The sequence below is a fragment of the Mustelus asterias genome, chromosome 22 (genome assembly GCF_964213995.1).
Source record: "Mustelus asterias chromosome 22, sMusAst1.hap1.1, whole genome shotgun sequence".
Classification (NCBI taxonomy): domain Eukaryota; kingdom Metazoa; phylum Chordata; class Chondrichthyes; order Carcharhiniformes; family Triakidae; genus Mustelus; species Mustelus asterias.
The window spans coordinates 70,954,637-70,976,214 of NC_135822.1; the positions used below are offsets into that span (position 1 = coordinate 70,954,637).

At 49.4% G+C, this 21,578-nt stretch overlaps 1 protein-coding gene across 2 annotated transcripts in view; it reads left to right on the forward strand.

Moving 5' to 3' along the window:
• Positions 1 to 21,578, forward strand: part of LOC144510168 (zinc metalloproteinase-disintegrin-like MTP4) — a 91,517-nt gene that overhangs the window by 68,612 nt on the left and 1,327 nt on the right. For both annotated transcript variants that reach the window (XM_078239594.1, XM_078239596.1), the window contains exons 16-24: positions 4,412 to 4,514; positions 6,275 to 6,428; positions 7,338 to 7,409; positions 10,994 to 11,063; positions 13,825 to 13,927; positions 14,791 to 14,884; positions 16,429 to 16,500; positions 16,633 to 16,683; positions 18,701 to 18,802. In XM_078239594.1, the coding sequence (XP_078095720.1) occupies positions 4,412 to 4,514; positions 6,275 to 6,428; positions 7,338 to 7,409; positions 10,994 to 11,063; positions 13,825 to 13,927; positions 14,791 to 14,884; positions 16,429 to 16,500; positions 16,633 to 16,683; positions 18,701 to 18,802 (821 nt within the window). The remainder of the gene's footprint in view (positions 1 to 4,411; positions 4,515 to 6,274; positions 6,429 to 7,337; positions 7,410 to 10,993; positions 11,064 to 13,824; positions 13,928 to 14,790; positions 14,885 to 16,428; positions 16,501 to 16,632; positions 16,684 to 18,700; positions 18,803 to 21,578) is intronic.

Sequence of the window (21,578 nt, forward strand, 5' to 3'; positions counted from 1 at the left end):
TTCATGTTCAAATGCAACAAGATCAGGACAATATCCAGGCTTGGGCTGACAAGTGGCAACTAACATACGCGCCACACAAATGCCAGGCAATGAACTTCTCCAACAAGAGACAGGATCTACAGGCATTTAGAGACACAAGGACTGATTAGGGACAGTCAGCATGGCTTTGTGAGTGGAAAATCATGTCTCACAAATTTGATTGAGTTTTTTGAAGGGGTAACCAAGAAGGTAGATGAGGGCAGTGCAGTTGATGTTGTCTACATGGACTTTAGCAAGGCCTTTGACAAGGTACCGCATGGTAGGTTGTTGCATAAGGTTAAGTCCAGGGTGAGGTATCTAAATGGATAAAAAAACTGGCTTTAACCTGTGCTTAATGCTCCCTCCACTCACATTGTCTGTAGCTTTAAGACCTGGTTGGCTGAAGAGATTCGCACTCTAATCAGTATTCTGTAACTTGATTTTGTGTCTCTGTGCCCTGTGTGAGAGCAGATTTCCACTCCATCTTACGAAGGAGCAGCGCTCCGAAAGCTAATGGCATTTGCTACCAAATAAACCTGTTGGACTTTAACCTGGTGTTGTTAAAACTCTTACTTGATGAAAGAAGCCAGAGGGTGGTTGTAGAGGGTTGTTTTTTCAAACTGGAGACCTGTGACCAGCAGTGTGCCTCAGGGATCAGTGCGAGGTCCACTGTTATTTGTCATTTATATTAATGATTTGGATGAGAATATAGGAGGCATGGTTAGTAAGTTTGCAGATGACACTGAGATTGGTGGCATAGTGGACAGTGAAGAAGGTTATCCCGGATTGCAACGGGATCTTGATCAATTGGGTCAGTGGCTGACAAATGGCAGATGGAGTTTAATTTAGACAAATGCGAGGTGATGCATTTTGGTAGATTGAACCAAGGCAGGACTTATTCAATTAATAGTAGAGTGTTGGGGAGAGTTACAGAGCAAAGAGACCTTGGGGTACATGTTCATAGCTCCTTGAAAGTGGAGTCACAGGTGGACAGAGTGGTGAAGAAGGCATTCAGCATGCTTGGTTTCATTGGTCAGAACATTGAATACAGGAGTTGGGATGTCTTGTTGAAGTTGTACAAGACATTGGTAAGGCCACACTTGGAGTACTGTGTACAGTTCTGGTCACCCTATTATAGAAAGGATATTATTTAACTAGAAAGAGTGCAGAAAAGATTCACTGGGATGTTACTGGGACTTGATGGATTGAGTTATAAGGAGAGGCTGAATAGACTGGGACTTTTTTCTCTGGAGCGTAGAATGCTGTGGGGTGATCTTATAGAGGTCTATAAAATAATGAGGGGCACAGATCAGCTAGAAAGTCAATATCTTTTCCCAAAGGTAGGGGAGTCTAAAACTGGAGGGCATAGGTTTAAGGTGAGAGGGGAGAGATACAAAGGTGTCCAGAGGGGCAATTTTTTCGCACACAGGGTGGTGAGTGTCTGGAACGAGCTGCCAGAGGTAGTCGTAGAGGGGGGGTACAATTTTATCTTTTAAAAAGCGTTTAGACAGTTACATGGGTACGATGAGTATAGAGGAAATGCAGGCAATTGGGACTAGCTTAGGGGTTTAAAAAAATGGGCAGCATGGACAAGTTGGGCCAAGGGGCCTGTTTCCATGCTGTAAACCTCTATGACTCTAAGAGAGAATCTAATCATTGACGCTTGATATTCAACGGTATTACCATGACTGAATCCCCCCCATTATCAACATCCTGGGGGTTACCATTGACCAGAAACTGAATTGGGCTAATCATATAAACACAGTGGCTGCAAGAGCAGGTCAGAGGCTAAACATTCTACAGTTAATAACTAACCTCCTGACTCCCCAAAGCCTGTTCACCATCAAGAAGGACACAAGTCAGGAGTGTGATGGAATTCTCCCCACTTGCCTGGATGGGTGCAGCTCCAACAACATTCAAGAAGCTCGACACCATCCAGGACAAAGCAGTCCTGCTTGATTGGCACCCCATCCGCAAACATTCACCGCCCCCCCCCCCCCCCCCCCCCCACCCCACCCCCACCACCACCACTGATGCACAGTAGCAGCAGTGTGTACTATCTACAAGATGCACTGTCGGAACTCACTAGGGCTCCTTTGGCAGCACCTTCCAAACTCACGACCACTTCCACCTAGAAGGACAAGGGCAGCAGACACATAGGAACACCACCAGCTGGAGGTTCCCCTCCAAGTCACTCACTTTCCTGACTTGGAAATATATCGCCGTTCTTTCACTGGGTCAAAATCCTGAAATTCCCTCCTGAATAGCACTGTGGGTGTACCTACACTACACGGCCTGCAGCGGTTCAAGAAGGAAGCTCCTTCTCAAGGGGCAATTAGGAATGGACAATAAAAGTCATCGACGCCCACGTCCCCAGAATGAATTTTTTTAAATGTTACAACATTTTCCTCATCTCCTGGTTTTGGAAAAAATGAATTGCAACATGAATTACCATGGAAACTAAATGTTACATCAAGGACAGACGTAATGTTCACCAAAAATGGATTGATAATTTCATAAGAATTATGAAATGCAAAGCAAGAATTGTTAAAACGAAATGGGGAAGGAAGTCGCTTGTGAGTAAGGACGGAAGAACTGACCAGCTGAAGTTACAGAGCTTTCGCCGCAACCTCATGTAACCTTACACGGAAATAACATTCTGAAGAGGCTTGACAAGGTCGATGCTGAGCGAGTGCTTCCCCTAACGGCAGAGCCTAGGACCAGGAGTCTGATGATTAGGTTTGGGCCATTTATGGTAGAGGTGGGGAGGAATTTCTTCACTCGGGGGGGATTGGCGGGGGGGGGTGAATCTTTGGAATCCTCTACCCCGGGAGGCTGTGTTCACTCAGTTGTTGAGTACGTTCGTCAAGGAGCCTGATAGACCTCTGGATGGGCCGGTGGATGAAAGAGTGTGGCACGAGTGGAGGTGACACAGAAGAGCAACTGTGGACATGTTGGATGTGAAATAGGCTCAAAGGACCAAATGATCTCCAGTTTCCCACCACTTCCATTCTTGATGTGAATGTAATTCACTTGCACATAGAATAGTACAGCACAGGAACAGGCCCTTCGGCCCATCCTGTTGTGTTGAACATGATGCCAAATTAAACTAATCCCCGCTGCCTGCCCTTGCTCCATATCCCTCTGTTCCTTGCATATTCATGTGCTTATCTAAAAGCCCCTTAAACAACCCGATAGTTACACTACAGTTAGGAAAGCCCACCAACGCCTCTACTTTCTCAGAAGACGAAGGAAATTTGGTATGTCAGCTACGACTCTCACCAACTTTTACAGATGCACCATAGAAAGCATTCTTTCTGGGTGTATCACAGCTTGGTATGGGGCTCCTGCTCTGCCCAAGACCGCAAGAAACTACAAAGAGTTGTGAATGTAGCCCAATCCATCACGCAAACCAGCCTCCCATCCATTGACTCTGTCTACACTTCCCGCTGCCTCTGCAAAGCAGCCAGCATAATTAAGGACCCCACACACCCCGGACATTCTCTCTTCCACCTTCTTCCGTCGGGAAAAAGATACAAAAGTCTGAGGTCACATACCAACCGATTCAAGAGCAGCTTCTTCCCTGCTGCTGTCAGACTTTTGAATGGACCTACCTCACATTAAGTTGATCCTTCTCTACACCCTAGCTATGACTGTAACACTACATTCTGCACCCTCTCCTTTCCTTCTCTATGAACGGTATGTTTTGTCTGTATAGCATGCAAGAAACAATACTTTTCACTGTAAGTTAATACAGGTGACAATAATAAATTAAATCAAATCAAACCTATCGTATCTGCAGCGCATTCCAGACACATCACTTTGTGTGAAAAAACTTACCCCTCACATCTCCTTTGAACTTTCCCCTTCTCACCTTAAGTGCGTGCCCCCTAGTATTAGACATTTCAACTCTGGGAAAAGGATTCTGACTGTCAACCCTATCTATGGCTCTCATAATTTTATAGACTTCTATAGTCTCCCCTCAGCCTCCGCCGATCCAGAGAAAACAACCCTAGTTTGTCCAGCCTCCCCTTATAGCTCATCCCCTCTGATCCAGGCAGCATCCTGGTGAACCTCTTCTGCACCCTTTCCACATCCTGTAATGTCACGACCAGAATTGAACGCGATATTCCCAAGTGCCGACTCACCAAAGTTTTATAAAGCTGCAACATGACACCCTGGCACTCGTACTCAGTGCCCTGACCAATAAAGGCCGGCATACCATACGCCTTCTTTACCACCCTATCTACCTGTGAGGCCACTTTCAGGGAGCTGTGGACTTGAACCCCAAGATCCCTCTCTGCATCAATGCTGTTCGGGGTCAGGTGGTTAAATAAAATTCCGTGTGATCGATGATTCTGATGTAACTCACTGGGTTTTCTGTTGCTGACAGGTGTCCAGTCAGGCCCTGAGTATTGTTACCGACGGAACACGCAGGGTGATCAGTTCAGTTTCTGTCGGAAAACAGGGTCTGGTTACCAAGCCTGCAAAAGTCAGTAAGTATACAGAACCGTCACCTTCTCCATTCCTTCCTCAATTCACTTTACTCCCAACTCGGCTAATTCCAAGCAGTTTAAAACCTCTTCTCTTTCTCTGATGCTCAGTGTCCGTCATCTGAGTTTGAGGTCAGAATTTTACCGCCCTGCCCGCCAAGGAAATCGAAGCGGGCGGGGGGCAGAGTGCGGGGAAGGTCTGTTGACCTCGAGCGAGATTTTTACGGTTTCAGGACGTAAAATCCCCCGGCCCTGAGTTTTTCTCAGTCTGTGAAACCCTTGGTCTGGGATGGATTGAAATCTTTCCCGCCACTCACTTAAATCTGAGTTGCTCATGCTCTCCTGTTCAGCCTCTCCATCTAAGAAACTACATCAACTTCAGTCCGACCAAGCGGTGTTGCCATGGCGAATGCACCAGGGGACAGTTAACTGCCAAGATTTTGTGTAAATTCAAACTGAGTAGGTCAATTCTGGTTATAGAGTCACAGAGGTTTACAGCATGGAAACAGGCCCTTCGGCCCAACCTGTCCATGCCGCCATTTTTTCTTTCACCACTAAGCTAGTCCCACTTGCCTGCGTTTGGCCCAAAGTTGGCCCATGGTTGGTGGAGGCATTGCCATAGGGGGATGGACCCAGGAATGGCTGCCCCCACATCCTCCCCCACCCCACCACTCCCGGTAAGCTTTTTTTTTTAAAAAGGTGAAATGCGTGGTAATGCTCCTTTTGTGGCTATGTGTTTGGACGTCACTTACTGAACAATCCTGATTGCGCTGAGAATCACACTAACAAACAATTTCAGATTATCACTTGGGTTTGCAGTGTGGCCCACTGACACATACTAGAAGCCACACGGGTGCGTATGCACACACGGGACCTTGGCCCTTGCCAACTGAAGGAGCATGTCTGCGCATTGCTCCTTTATCAATAAAACTAAATCATTGGTTGGGGAGGGGGTGGGGGGGGAGGGGGGGGGCAGCTGATTCAATGCCCATGGCAAAGCCTTAACCAATCAGAGTCCACCTGCCAACCAATCAGCCTTCCCTTCTCATGCAGTATAAATTGTTCTGGTCACCCTATTATAGAAAGGATATTATTAAACTAGAAAGAGTGCAGAAAAGATTTACTGGGATGCTACCGGGATTTGATGGTTTGAGTTATAAGGAGAGGCTGGATAGACTGGGACTTTTTTCCTCGGAGCGCAGGAGACGATGGGGTGATCTTATAGAGGTCTATGAAATAATGAGGGGCACAGATCAGTTAGATAGTCAATATCTTTTCCCAAAGGTAGGGGAGTCTAAAACTAGAGGGCATGGGTTTAAGGTGAGAGGGGAGAGATACAAAAGGATCCAAAGGGGCAATTTTTTCCCTCAGAGGGTGGCGAGTGTCTGGAACGAGCTGCCAGAGGTAGTAGTAGAGGCGGGTACAATTTTGTCTTTTAAAAAGCGTTTAGACAGTTACATGGGTAAGATGGGTATAGAGGGATATGGGCCAAACGCAGGCAATTGGGACTCGCTCAATGATTTTAAAAAAAGGGTGGCATGGACAAGTTGGGCTGAAGGGCCTGTTTCCATGCTGTAAACCTCCATGGCTTTAAATTGTTGTTCCCTTTAAATTTGGTACTCTTGTGTATCTGATGAGTGCAAGATGAAAAGCTTCAACAGCAGGTCCTTTTTTTCAGAAATGTGCTAGATAATTGCGAAGAACTATCTCAATTGTGGAATAATTGTCTCTGATTTCTGACATTCTCCTGCCTTCACCTACAGGGATATTATGTGTGGGCAGTTGAACTGCGTTGGTGGGAGTAAACGGCCCCCTTCCGGATCTGCCTCACTCACGTTTGGGTCAGTAATTTGCAAAGTTGTGTTGAACGGAGTAAGAGGATTGGTCCAAAATGGAACAAAGTGTGGAGAGAACAAGGTAATGGAATGAACGTGAAATTCCTCAACCACTCCTGGTTTCTTCTTGATCCAATTATAGAACGTGGCCAGGCTGGTCTTCCCATCAGGCTGTGCTGGCTCATGTTTAGTCCCATGCCCTGTAAATTCCAGCATAGAGAAGGCGATGGCCTGTTGGTATTATCGCTAGACTCTTAATCCAGAAACTCAGCTAATGTTCTGGGGAGCCGGGTTCGAATCCCGCCACGGCAGATGGTGGAATTTCAATTCACTAAAAAATATCTGGAATTAAGAATCCACTGATGATCGTGAAACCATTGTCGGAAAACCCCTTCTGGTTCACTAATGTCCTTTAGGGAAAGAAATCTACCGTCCTTACCCAGTCTGGGCCTACATGTGACTCCAGAGCCACAGCAATGTGGTTGGCTCACAACTGCCCTCCAAGGGCAACTAGGGATGGGCAATAAATGCTGGCCCAGCCGGCAACGCCCATGTCCCATGAATGAATTTTTTTAAAAAATCCATTCAACTTCATGATGATGGGGTGAAAATCAACCTGATTTCAAGTTAAGATTTCCAGATCATCAAAAAATTAAAAATCTCCTCAACTTGTTCCAGTGGCTCGGAAACCTCTTGTCATCTGGTAACTGACTTCACTCACCAGTCACCAGAGGAAGCAGTCGTTCTGGTAAAATATCAACTGCATCGTCTCTCATCCTTCTGGGCTCACAAGAGAAAAGTCCCAGATTGTTCTCAATCAGTGACACAGTCGAAGTGTCCACATGGTCACAGTCTAATTCTTGAGGGAAGTTAGTAGGTTGGCGGGTGCTGGTACGTTCCAGGTTCCATTTCAGAACGAAGAAATATGAAATGACTGTCTTCACTCACTTGTCATTGAAATTAATTCTCAATAAATCTGCCCTCTCTCCAGATGTGTATCGACTCAAAGTGTACTGCTGTTCAACTCACTGACGAATGTTCCAAGAAGTGCCCTGAACATGCGGTGAGCTATTTCTCCGAGTCCTTTTGGTTATCCGCTGAGGAAACTCAACTCTCAAACCTGGCAGCTTCTTCCAGGAAAGGTTCCTAGATTTCTGTTCCCCCCCTGCCCACTTTTCTCTATTCTGGGGTCACCGTGCCAACTGTAAGGTTACTGCTCATGCCCCTACTCATCCAGCCTTGGGCAATGCTTAGCTCTGATTTACTCTTAACTGCCTCGCTCGGTCTACTCTCTTGGTCCTCTGTCTTTGTCTGTCTTTCTCTCTCCCATTCTGCCTCTCCCATTATGTTTCCTTCGCTCACTGTCTCCCCCTCACTCTGTCCCCTTTTTCTGCGTCCCCCTCACTCTGTCCCCTTTCTCTGAGTCCCCCTCACTCTGTCCCCTTTCTCTGCATCCCCCTCACTCTGTCCCCTTTCTCTGCGTCCCCCTCACTCAGTCCCCCCCTCACTCAGTCCCCCCCTCACTCTGTCCCTTTCTCTGCGTCCCCCTCAATCTGTCCCCTTTCTCTGTCTTTCCCTCACTCTGTCCCCTTTCTCTGTCTCCTCCTCAGTCTGTCTCTCCTTGTCTCCCTTTCTCTCTCTCTCCCCCCACCCCCTGTGCTGTCTCCCAGTCTCTCACTGTTTCTCCCTTTCTCTCTATCACCCTCTCTCTCTTTCTCTATCTCAGACTGTCTCTCCCTCTGTTTGTCCCTCTGTTTCCCTCTGGCTCTCATTCTCTCTCCCTTTCTCTCTCTCTATTTCTATCTCTCAGTCTCTCCCTTCAAACACCATTGACAGGTTAACTTTGTGTCCTCACCTTGAGTCAGGGTGCATCTGTTCCTGAGTGCTGTGCCTCCAACATATCTTCCCTTTGACTTGACATTTGTTTTGAATGGACCATTTGGAAAGACAGTAAGTGCCTGGCAGTCTGAGAATGGAAAGTCCCCATCACACAGACTGAAGCACATGGACTGTTTTCCTGTGGTCCACTGTTCCCCACTCAGTGCCTTCTGGTTCTGGGGGCAGGGAGCTCTCTGGAGGGCGGATCCCATGAGTTTGCTACATGTGGGGACAGGATGACCTGCTTTCCATTGAACATTGTGATGTAGATTCAGGAACACCTACTGAACATAATGTTCAGAATTCATTATGTTATCAAAGCACTGATCTCCCTGTTGATATGACCTGGTGAGCCGGGGGAATGTCAGAGAGAGCTTATCCTTACCTTTCTGTTTCGTGTTGATTCCTGCTCGTGTTCTGTTCCCTCTGAACGTTTCCAGAAGCTGATATAAAATCCAGTGCGAGACAGTTTCCCTCCACTCCCATTGTTAAAGTTGTGGACTCTGTACCTGCCCTTAAGTTCCAAGCTCAGCTGTCGATTCCTGGTAAACGCCCTCCAAACCCTGATTCTTAAAAACCAAATCACGGACCATAGAATCCCCACAGCGCAAGGAGGAGGCCATTCAGCCCATTGAATCTGCACCGGCTCTCCAACAGAGGATATCACCCAGACCCTTTCCCATAGCCCCATGTATTTACCCTGCTAATCTCCCCCGAACCTACAGATCTCAAGACACTAAGGGCAATTTAGCATGGCCAATCCACCTGACCTGCATATCTAAAGTTTATTAATTCATGTCACAATTAGGCTTATATTAACATTGCAATGAAGTTACTCTGAAATTCCCCTAGTAGCCACATTCCAGCGTCTGTTTGGGTCAATGCACCTAATCAGCCCGTCTTTAGGACTGTGGGAGGAAACCGGAGCACCCGGAGGAAACCCACGCAGACACGAGGAGAATGTGCAGACTCCGCACAGACAGTGACCCAAGCCGGGAATCGAACCCGGGTCCCTGGCGCTGTGAGGCAGCAGCGCTAACCACTGACCAGACATTATCCAGCCAGTTCAGATCTCGGAATGGGCAGTACCTATCGTACCTGTATTGAAACCAATCATTACAACATTCTTATTAACGGGCTCTGAATTGGAGGTGAGATGTTTATCCAATCCACAACACCGCCGCCCCCACCCTCCCGCCATCACCCCTACAGCCCCCCCTCCCCACACCCCACACCCCCACCCCTGACTTCCAGCTCACTCTTTGAAAATCTCATTGCATTCCGGAGGTGGCACAGTTCAGAGCGCCATTTTAAAATTACATCCTCGCATCTTTTGATTGAAATCCTCAGCCAATGTGTCGAAATATCGAGAATAAACAAGGGGCCCACCGCCCTGCCCCTCAGCTCCCCAGAGAGTGCACAAAACCAGCAGAGAGAGAGATCATGGCGGAAATGGTTTCTTTTCTGTGCCTCTTAGTCATGTGCATGTTGGGTGGCATGGTGGTTGGCACTGCTGCCTCACAGCGCCAGGGACCCGGGTTCGATTCCCGGTTTGGGTCACTGCCTGTGTAGAGTCTGCACATTCTCCCCGTGTCTGCATGGGTTTCCTCCGGGTGCTCCGGTTTCCTCTCACAGTGTGAAAGACGTGTTGGTTAAGTGCTAAATTCTCCCTCAGTGTACCCGAACAGGCGCCGGAGTGTGGCGACTAGGGGGAATTTCACAGTAACTTCATTGCAATGTTAATGTAAGCCTACTTGTGACACTAATAAATAAACTTTTATATTTGGAGATGTTGGAAAAATTGGACTTTAGTAAAGTCAGGTTGTCCCCAGGCCTCACTCCAGCCCCTGGAGTGCTTGTGAAACATGTTCCTGAAATGTCAAGTTGTCTGCTCAAACCTCTAGCAATGTGGACAATGTGAGTTCGCAGGAACCCCTGTGTGCTGTGGTCCGGGCATTTATTTTTATTCATTCATGGGACATGGGCATCGCTGCCTGGGATGGCATTTATTGCCCATCCCTAGTTGCCCCTGTGAGCTGCCTTCTTGAATCGCTGCAGTCCATAGAATTATAGAATCCTTACAGTGCAGAAGGAGGCCATTCAGCCCTTCGAGTCTGCACCAACCACAATCCCACACTGACCCTATCCCCATAACCCCATGTATTTACCCTAGCTAGTCCCTCTGACACTAAGGGGCAATTTAGGATGGCCAATCCACCTAACCTGCTTGTCTTTCGGACTGTGGGAGGAAACCGGAGCACCCGGAGGAAACCCATGCAGACACGGGGAGAATGTGCAAACTCCACACAGACAGTGATCCAAGCCGGGAATCGAACCCGGGTCTCTGCCGCTGTGAGGCAGCAGTGCTAACCACTGTGCCGCCCATGTTCTGTGGGTTGAGCCACAATGTCGTTAGGGAGGGAATTCCAGGATTTTGACCCAGCGGCTGCGAAGGAACGGCTGATATATTTCCAAGTCGGGATGGTGAGTGGCTTGGAGAGGAACTTGCAGGTGGTGGTGTTCCCAGGTATCTGCTGCCCTTGTCCTTCTAGATGGAAGTGGTCGTGGGTTTGGAAGGTGCTGTCTAAGGATCTTTGGTGAGTTGCTGCAGTGCATCTTGTAGATGGTACACACTGCTGCTACTGAGCGTCGGTGGTGGAGGGAGTGGATGTTTGTGGGTGTGGTGCCAATCAAGCGGGGCTGCTTTGTCCTGGATGGTGTCGAGCTTCTTGAGTGCCTCTAACGTATATCTTTGTCTTCACCTTGCAGGTCTGTAATCACCTGGAGGAGTGCCAGTTTGAAGTTGGCTTCCCTCAGTCCAGCATGTTCCCTTCATACGGTACCAACCATCATGGCTTTTCACTCCCTCTGAGAGTCAGCAACCAATCAGAAGCTCAGTTTTCCCCATCCATCTCCCCCCCTGTGGGTGCAGGGGGGGGTGGTGGGGGAGCGGTGGGGGAGGGGGGGGGAGCGGGGGAGCTGTGGGGGAGGGGGGGGGAGCGGGGGAGCAGGGGGGGGGGACCAGTTTTGCTGCCCCACGCTGGAGAACCCCGCAAAACATCCAATCCGAGACTGAGCAAAGGTCAGCAGTTTGGCTGTGGGAGGCATCACATCTCCCCTCCTGCCCTGTCCTGACCCTGTGGGGACAATAGGGGCTGGATCTTTCGACATGTAACTTGAACACAATTGGGTATGGGGGTGGCAGGGCAAAAACAGGAGATGCTGGAAAATCTCAGCGGGTCTGACAGCACCTGTGGGGAGAGAGAATAGAGCCAATGTTTCCAGTCTGGATGACCCTTCGTCAGAGCTGATTCCAGCAGTTGCAGGATTTTGCTTTTATCTCATGGGTATTGGGAGGGGTCCTGGCTTAAATTCTTTTCCCCCCCTCATTCCAAGGGTGGGTGCAAAGAACCTGTGATTCTCGCTCATTTTAATGTGTCCTTTGGATATCACTGGTGCTTTCCAACATGTGGATAACTGTTCAAGTAAAGCATAGAATCATAGAATCCCTACAGTGCAGAAGGAGGCCATTCAGCCCATCGAGTCTGCGCTGACAACAATCCCACCCAGGTCCTAACCTTGTGACCCCACATAATCCCTCTGACACTAAGGGGCAATCCCACCCAGACCTGTTCCCCATTACCCCGCTGATTGCACTAAACTACACATCATGGAACACGAAGGAGAAATTTAGCATGGCCAATCCACCAAACCTGCACATCTTTGGACACTAAGGGGCAATTTAGCATGGCCAATCCACCAAACCTGCACACCTTTGGGCACTAAGGGGCAATTTAGCATGGCCAATCCACCAAACCTGCACATCTTTGGAGTGTGGGCGGAAACTGGAGTACCCGGAGGAAACACACACAGACATGGGGAGAACTCCACACAGTCACCCGAGGCCAGAATTGAACCCAAGTCCCTGGTGCTGCGAGGCAGCAGTGCTAACCACTGTGCCACCGTGCCGCCCCAAGTGTAGTCAAATTTTCTGCTTCCAATCGCTGTAAGCCAGTGCTGTGTGCTGTTCATATCTTGTCACTCCAGCAAGTCTGGAAGTATGAGATTCCATCTGAGGGTGAGGCCATAAGCTTTCTCAGCCCTTGTATTTTGGCGTCAATTACCCAAAAAATGCCAACTGCACACAACACAGCGTCAGTCTCCCTCTGGGTTACAGAATACGCAACTCTTCGTGGGTTTGGGGCTTGTGGCAATTGTATGCTGTTGTTGGGTTCTCGGGAGGAGCTGGGGTGGGGAGGGTCTGAACTCATTGAACTGCGAGAGTGGACATCCTTCCCAGTGCCCAGGAACAGCCCAAACCCCAGTACCACAACTCAATGTTCCCCGTATCTAAGGAAGGATGTGTTGGATCTGGACAGGGTCCAGAGGAGGTTCCGGGAATGATCCCGGGAATGAAACACTTGACGTATGAGGAGCGTTTGAGGACTCTGGGTCTGTAACCAATCAGGAGTACAGCAGCAGGGATGTGTTGTTGCAATTATACAGGGCCTTGGTGAGGCCACGCCGAGGGTATTGTGTGCAGTTTTGGCCTCCTTTTCTGAGGAAGGATGTTCTTGCCCTCGAGGGACTGCAGTGAAGGTTTACCAGGCTGATTCCGGGGATGGCGGGACTGATGTATGAGGAGAGATTGACTAGGTTAGGATTGTTTTCACTGGAGTGAGGGGGGAGTGAGGGGGGGATCTCAAAGAGACTTATAAAGTTCTAACAGGACTAGACAGGGTAGATGCAGGGAGGATGTTCCCGATGGTGGGGGAGTCCAGAACCAGGGGTCAGAGCCTGAGGATTCAGGGTAGACCATTTAGGATGGAGGTGAGGAGACATTTCTTCACCCAAAGAGTGGTGAGCCTGTGGAATTCATTACCACAGGAAGTAGTTGATGCCAAAACATTGAATATATTCAAGAGGTAGCTGGATATAGCACTTGGAGCGAATGGGATCAAAGGTTATGGGGGGAAAGCAGGATTAGGTTATTGAGTTGGACGATCAGCCATGATTGTGATGAATGGCGGAGCAGGCTCAAAGGGCCGAATGGCCTCCTCCTGCTTCTATCTTCTATGTTTCTATGTACTCGATGGAGTTTAGAAGGGTGAGGGGGTGGAGGGGATCTCATTGAAACTTACAGAATACTGAAAGGCCTGGATAGAGAGGACATGGGGAAGATATTTCCATTCGTAGGAGAGACTGGGATCCGAGGGCACAGCCTCAGAGTAAAGGGACGACCCTTTAGAACCGAGATGAGGAGGAATTTCTTCAGCCAGAGCGCGGTGAATCTGTGGAATTCATTGCCACAGAAGGCTGTGAAGGCCAGGTCATTGAGTGTCTTTAAGACAGAGGTAGATAGGTTCTTGATTGGTAAGGGGATCAAAGGTTATGGGGAAAAGGCAGGAGAGTGGGGATGAGAAACTTATCAGCCATGATTGAATGGCGGAGCAGACTCGATGGACCGAATGGCCTAATTCTGTTCCTTTATCTTATGGTCTTGTGGTTACTGTGTCTACTGATCCTGGTATTTTGCTCGACTTAATTGTTAACCATGTGTGACCGGGGTAATAATATATTGTTTTTTTATTTCCCTGCAGCGATAGTTATTATTGTGTTGGTCGTGCTATTAGTCATCGCGGCCTTTGGAGTAGGAGCCATTGTGTACAAGAGACGCACAGTGAAAAGCACAGCCACTCCGAGGTAAGTTTTATTGACATTTGGGTGTGTCCAGTTGAAGGCTTGTGCGTTTGGAGAGGTTCCAGATACAGCACTGTGCCCCGACAGCTCGTTAAACCTGGAATCTAGAATCTGAATCGGATCACACCTTTGATAGAACAAGTCTCAGCTCTCACACCTGAGGGTGAAACGTGGGCTGTCGCTGCAGTGCTGGTAGTGACGGAGTGCTGCACTGTCAGCAGGACAGTCTTTCAGATGAGATGTTCAAACCAAGCTCCCCGCTGCCCGCTCAGGTGGCCCATGGGCAGCATGGTGACACAGTGGTGGACGGCGCGGTGGCACAGCGGTCAGCACTGCTGCCTCACAGCGCCAGGGACCCGGGTTCGATTCCCGGCTTGGGTCACTGTCTACGTGGAGTCTGCACATTCTCCCCGTGTCTGCGTGGGTTTCCTCCGGGTGCTCCGGTTTCCTCCCACACTCGGGAGATGTGCGGGTTAGGGTGATTGGCCACGCTAAATTGCCCCTTTGTGTTCAGGGGGATTAGCGGGGTAAATATGTGGGATGACGGGGATAGGGCCTGGGTGGGATTGTGGTCGGTGCAGACTCGATGGGCCGAATGGCCTCCTTCTGCATTGGAGGGATTCCATGATTCCTCCAAGCTGGGGGGTCTCAGGGTGGAATTCGACCACCCCATTGCGGCAGGGGGCAGCGTCGGGTCTGGAAAACATGGCAAGCCGGTCAGAGTTCCATTAGCTTTGGCAGGATCGAGGAATGCCACTGGCTGGAGGGGCTGTAGATTCCTTGGTTGTCAGCAGCTGAACTATGAAGTGTTGTTGTTGTTGTTGCATTTTTGGCTTCTGTCTATCACCCCCTGATTGTGTCTTTAGGAGCCAACAATCTACGACGTCTGGGCTCTCGAATCCGGCCTACACCGACAGTGCCCCAAGTACTCCTCAAGTACCAAGATTCAAGGTTCTTAAGGCAAGTCCTCCACTCGTCCTGGTACAGCAGGGGATGACGGGGTGTAGCTATTACCTTGCTGGGTTCCTTATCCAGAGAACACGAGTTCATGGGACGGCACGGTGGCACAGTGGTTGGCACTGCTGCCTCACAGCGCCAGGGACCCAGGATCAATTCCCGGCCTTGGGTCACTGTCTGTGTGGAATTTGCACGTTCTCCCCGTGTCTGCGTGGGTTTCCTCCCGGGTGCTCCGGTTTCCTCCCACAGTCCAAAGATGTGTGGGTTAGGTTGATTGGCCGTGCTAAATTGACTCTCCGTGTCAGAGGGATTAGCAGGCTAAACACGTGGGGTTACAGGGATTGGGCCTGGGTGGAATTGTTGTCAGTACAGACTCGATGGGTCGAATGGCCTCCTTCTGCACCGTAGGAATTCTATGAAATCCCAACAAGTCTGAGAAATCGGCCCCGCAGGCGGAGGAGGTGGTTAAGAAGGCGTATGGTGTGCTGGCCTTTATCAATCGAGGGATTGAGTTTAGGAGTCCGGGGATAATGATGCAGCTATATAAGACCCTCGTCAGACCCCACATGGAGTACTGTGCTCAGTTCTGGTCGCCTCATTACAGGAAGGATGTGGAAAAGATTGAAAGGGTGCAGAGGCGATTTACAAGGATGTTGCCTGGATTAAGTGGCATGCCTTATGAGGATAGGCTGAGGGAGCCCGGTCTTTTCTCCTTGGAGAGACGTAGGATGAGAGGAGACCTAACAGAGCTATATAAGATGTTGAGAGGCATAGATCGGGTGGACCCTCAGAGGCTTTTTCCCAGGGTGGAAATGGCTGCTACGAGAGGACACAGGTTTAAGGTGCTGGGGGGTAGGTACAGGGGAAATGTTAGGGGGAGGTTTTTCACGCAGAGGGTGGTGGGCGAGTGGAATCGGCTGCCGTCAGTGGTGGTGGAGGCGAACTCAATAGGGTCTTTTAAGAGACTCCTGGATGAGTACATGGGACTTAATAGGATGGAGGGTTAGGCCTAAAAGGTAGGGATATGTTCGGCACAACTTGTGGGGCCGAAGGGCCTGTTTTGTGCTGTAGTTTTTCTATGTTTCTAAATCGAATTCTATGGGCTGGATTTTACGGCATCGCTCGAGCGAGACCGGAAATTCCCGCTTGAGGTCACCTGGACAGGGGGACGGTTAGGGGGGAGATAACCACAGATTATTTTCAAGTTATTCTGAAAGCCTGACTACTCAGTCATATCGCAAACACCCATCCAGATGACATCACTGAAGGAAGTGACTCAGTCATTAAGTCCATGACAGTTCCCAGTGCAAGAATGCAGTCGGTCTGAGACCTGTGGTTCTGGTCACACAACAACACAATTGGCTTTTAATTGGTCACCAAATTACATCAATCTTTCAACACGTCAGCGCATCATCCCCTCCATTATCATCACCTTGGATCAAGAGGAAATGGCCTTTGCCAGTGCGGCACACACACACATCCTGAGAGCAAAGCCTGTTTCGCTTAGTCACTCTTTATATTTGCTCATTCTTACCTTCCTGTTTCAGGGTCCAATGATGGTCGCTCCACCCCCCCCACCCTCCTACACAGCAGCAGCTGCAGTCATCCTGCCTCACCAGGTAAGTGTCCCGTCAGAGGGATGTACCTCTCGTTCCCCACACAGGGAAACTCTGGGTGCATTGGCATGGCTGGGATTCTGCCCTCACAAGCCAGCAGGCCATTCATTCATTGCCTTGTGTTTGTTCTTGCAGGCAAGTACTCCTCAACCTCCGCTGAATAAACCACTTGTACCATTGGGCAAGGTAAGTTAACCTTTTGATTGATGTATACTCACCTGAGGAAGGAGCAGCGCTCCGAAATCTCCCGATTCCAAATAAACCTGTTGGACTTTAACCTGGTGTTGTGAGACTTCTTACCGTGCCCACCCCAGTCCAACGCCGGCATCTCCACCTGATGTGCACTCAGATAGGTCTAGAGTTTATTTATTAGTGTCACAAGTAGGCTTACATTAACACCGCAATGAAGTTACTGTGAAAACCCTCAAGTCGCCACACTCCGGCACCTGAGGGAGAATTTAGCACGGTCAATGCGCCCTAACCAGCACGTCTTTCGGACTGTGGGAGGAAATCGGAGCACCCGGAGGAAACCCACGCAGACACGGGGAGAACGTGCAGACTCCACACAGACACTGATCCAAGCCAGGAATCGAACCCGGGTCCCTGACGCTGTGAGGCAGCAGTGCTAACCACTGTGCCACCTTGCCGCCACTGTGTCACTCCGCACAGACAGTGACCCGAGCCGGGAATCGAACCCGGGTACGATCTCAATCATTTTTATTTGGGAAGCCAAGCGGCCAATTTTTCACTCACGGAATGAATCTGTAAGCTTCACGGTTTAAAGGAAAGAATTCTACTCCACAAAAGACACTCTGTGTTAACCAATCAGTTGAAGATATTCAAAGGAAAATTCCTTCTCTGGACCAAACTTTTTAACTCAAATATCCTTCTACATCCATTTGACATATCCCACTCACAGTGAATCAGGTCAGCTAAGAGTGTGGTTGTGTAATATGGTGTGATGCCAAGCACAGTGGCATAGTGGTTAGCACTCACGGCGCCAGGGACCCTGGTTCGATTCCCGGCTGGGGTCACTGTCTGTGTGGAGTTTGCACGTTCTTCCCGTATCTGCGTGGGTTTCCTCCGGGTGCTCCAGTTTCCTCCCACACTCCAAAGATGTGCGGGTTCGAAGGATTGGTCATGCTAAATTGCCCCTGAGTGCCCCGGGATGTGTAGGTTAAGGGTGGGATTCGTGGGGTTAAGGGGATAGGGTGGGGGAGAGGGCCTGGGTTCAATACTCGGTCAAAGAGTCGCTGCAAACTCGATGGACTGAATGGCCTCCTTCTGCACTGCAGGGAGTCTATGGTTGGTCATGTTAAATTGCCCCTTAGTGTCAGGGAGACCAGCTAGGTTAAATACATGGGGTTACAGGGATAGGGGCTGGGTGGGATTGTGGTTGGTGCAGACCCGATGGGCCGAATGGCCTCCTTCTGTACTGTAGGGTTCTGATAAGCCACTCATTTGTATCCAACCATTATAAAGAAAACCAAAAAAAGGAACGTTACTGGTTTGATCACCCAGTATTGACCAACGCAATGGAACTGGTGTAAAGGGATCAGCCATCCATTTTATTACCCATCATAGGATCCCTGCACTGCAGAAGGAGGCCATTCAGTCCATCGGGTCTGCAGCGACTCTTTGACCGAGTATCTAACCCAGGCCCTCTCCCCCATCCTATCTCCTTAACTCCACGCATTTACCCCACGAATCCCACCCTTAACCTACACATCCCGGGACACTCAGGGTCAATTTAGCATGACCAATCCTTCGAACCCGCACATTTTTGGAGTGTGGGAGGAAACCGGAGCACCCGGAGGAAACCCACACCGACACGGGGAGAACGTGCAGACTGCGCACAGACAGTGACCCAAGGCCGGAATCAAACCCGGGTCCCTGGCGCTGTGAAGGCAGCGGTGCTAACCACTGTGCCACCGTGCCGCCACTGTGCCACTCCGTACAGACAGTGACCCAAGCCGGGAATCAAACCCGGGTCCCTGGCGCTGTGAGGCAGCAGTTGGACTGATGAGGTTAAAATTAGCCTCCACTGAAGGAAAGATTACAGTTTCCCAACATTGAAACCTGTACTCAAACAAAGAGGAGTTGATCAGGTTTACCATAGCGACTGAGTGAAATGAATGAACTGTGTGTGTTATCCCACTTACTGCACTGGCTGCGTCTCATTCATTTTTGTGCTTTGTTGCAGCCTTCAAGGTTGAGGGCACCCCCTCCTCCACCGGCAGCCAAACCCCTCCTTCCACCGGCAACCAAACCCCCTCAGCCACCGGCACTCAAACCCGTGTCCAAGGTAAGACCATTTTGTACATTCTCTTTGTGAGGGGGCTATGTGGTCTGGGTGTTGCTGGCTAGACCAGCATTTGGGAATTGTCCTTGAGAAGGTGATGGTTGAGCCACCTTCTTGGGTCGCAACAGTCCACGTGCATTGCCTTTACTTTTGTGGGTTTGCTACATGGAAACTAGAAGCAGGAAGAGGCCATTCGGCCCTTCAAGCCTACTCCGCCATCCATTATGATCATGGCTGATCATCGAATTCAATATCCTGATTCCCCCCTTCCCCTCCATATTCATTGATCCCTTTAGCCCCAAGAGCTATATCTAATTTCTTCTTGAAATCACACAACGCTTTGGCCTCATCTACTTTCCGTGGGAGTGAATTCCACACATTCACCATCCTCTGGGTGAAGAAATCTCTCGAGGAGCTTCACACACCTATCCCTGACCTCAACATCCGTCACCTCCTTCTCCTTGGTGAATACCGATACAAAGTACTCATTAAGGATCTCACCCAAAATGTGGCGACCAGAATGGAGGTGTGAATTCTGGTGTGAATTCTCATTGCTGAGATAGTGAGGTTTTGATCGTGTAACCTATGCACTGTAACCAGTCCAGTCTGGAATTCCCAAGGCAAATCACTTCCAGAGTTTCCTGGAAGATGGAAATGATATTAGACTGTCGGACCACAGGTGTGTGAAAGGGGAACCAGCCTCGAGATAAATATTTACTACAATACCGCCACAGAACATTAGAAAGCAGCGATAAAAATTATTTTCCTTACCAAATTCCGTGTCTTTGATGTGCTGTTTGCCAAATGACAGTAGGTAAATTAATTTGTAAGCTGCTTGGGTGTACTCGAAGCAATTGTGAATGATAGATTCCTGGACTGCAGAGGTTGTAGTGCGATCGATGTTGGGCGGCACGGTGGCACAATGGTTAGCACTGCTGCCTCACAGCGCCAGGGACCCAGGTTTGATTCCAGCCTCGGGTCACTGTCTGTGTGAAGTTTGCACGTTCTCCCCGTGTCTGCGTGGGTTTCCTCCGGGTGCTCCGGTTTCCTCCCACACTGCAAAGATGTGTAGGTTAGGTGCATTGGCCATGCTAAATGTGTGGGGTGACAGGCTTAGAGTAAGGTATTTCATTTTCGATTTGATTTATTATTGTCACATGTATTGGGATGCAATGAAAAGTATTGTTTCTTGCATGCGATACAGACAAACCATACCGCTCATCGAGAATGATAGAGAGGGTGCAGAATATAGTGTTACAGTCATAGCTAGGGTGCAGAGAAAGATCAGCTTAATATAAGGTAAGTCCATTTAAAAGTCTGACAGCAGCAGGGAAGAAGCTGTTCTTGAGTCGGTTGGTATGTGACCTCAGACTTTTGGCATCTTTTTCCCGATGGAAGAAGGTGGAAGAGAGAATGTCCGGGTTGTGTGGGGTCCTTGATTATGCTGGCTGCTTTTCCGAGGCAGCGGGAAATGTAGACAGAGTCAATGGATGGGAGGCTGGTTTGCGTGATGGACTGGGCTTCGTTCACGACCTTTTGTAGTTCCTTGCGGTCTTGGACAGAGCAGGAACCATACCAAGCTGTGATACATCCGGAAAGGTTCTATCAGAAACTGGAATTTTTGCATTCTGGTGCCCTGGAAGAATCACAGAATATTACAGGGCAGAAGAGGCCCTTCGGCCCATCGAGTCTGCACCGACACATGAAATGCCCTGACCTGCCCACCTAATCCCACTTGCCAGCACGTGGCCCATATCCCTGAATGTTATGACGTGCCAAGTACTCATCCAGGTACTTTTTAAAGGATGTGAGGCATCCCGCCCCCATCACCCTCCCGGGCAGCGCATCCAGACCATCACCAGCCTCTGGATAAAAATGTTTTTCCTCAAATCCCCTCTAAACCTCCCACCTCTCACTTGTGTCCTCTCGTGACTGACCCTTCAACTAAGGGGAACAGCTGCTCCCTATTCACCCTGTCCATGCCCCGCATAATCTTGTACACCTCAATCAGGTCGCCCCTCAGTCTTCTCTGCTCCAACGAAAACAACCCAAGCCTACCCAACCTCTCTTCATAACTTAAATGCTCCGTCCCAGGCAGCATCCTGGTGAATCTCCTCTGCACTCTCTCCAGTGCATTCACATCCTTCCTATAATGTGGCGACCAGAACTGCACACAGTACTCCAGCTGTGGCCTCACCAAAGTTCTATACAACTCCATCATGACCTCTCTGCTTTTGTAATCTACACCCCGATTGATAAAGGCGAGTGTGCCATATGCCTTTTTCACTACCCTATTAACCTGCCTTTCTGCCTTCAGAGACCTATGGACAAACACGCCAAGGTCCCTTTGTTCTTCGGAACTTCCCAGTGTCAGACCTTGTCTAATTACTCCTTCCAAACTGCATCACCTCACACGGTTCAGGGTTAAATTCCAAAAGTGTCCAGAGGAGCAATTTTTTCACACAGAGGGCGGTGAGTGTCTGGAACGAGCTGCCAGAGGTAGTAGTAGAGGCGGGTACAATTTTCATAGAAATCATAGATCATAGAAACCCTACAGTGCAGAAGGAAGCCATTCGGCCCATCGAGTCTGCACCGACCACAATCCCACCCAGGCCCTACCCCCACATATTTACCCGCTAATCCCGCTAACCTACGCATCTCAGGACTCTAAGGGGCAATTTTTAACCTGGCCAATCAACCTAACCCGCACATCTTTGGACTGTGGGAGGAAACCGGAGCACCCGGAGGAAACCCACGCAGACACAAGGAGAATGTGCAA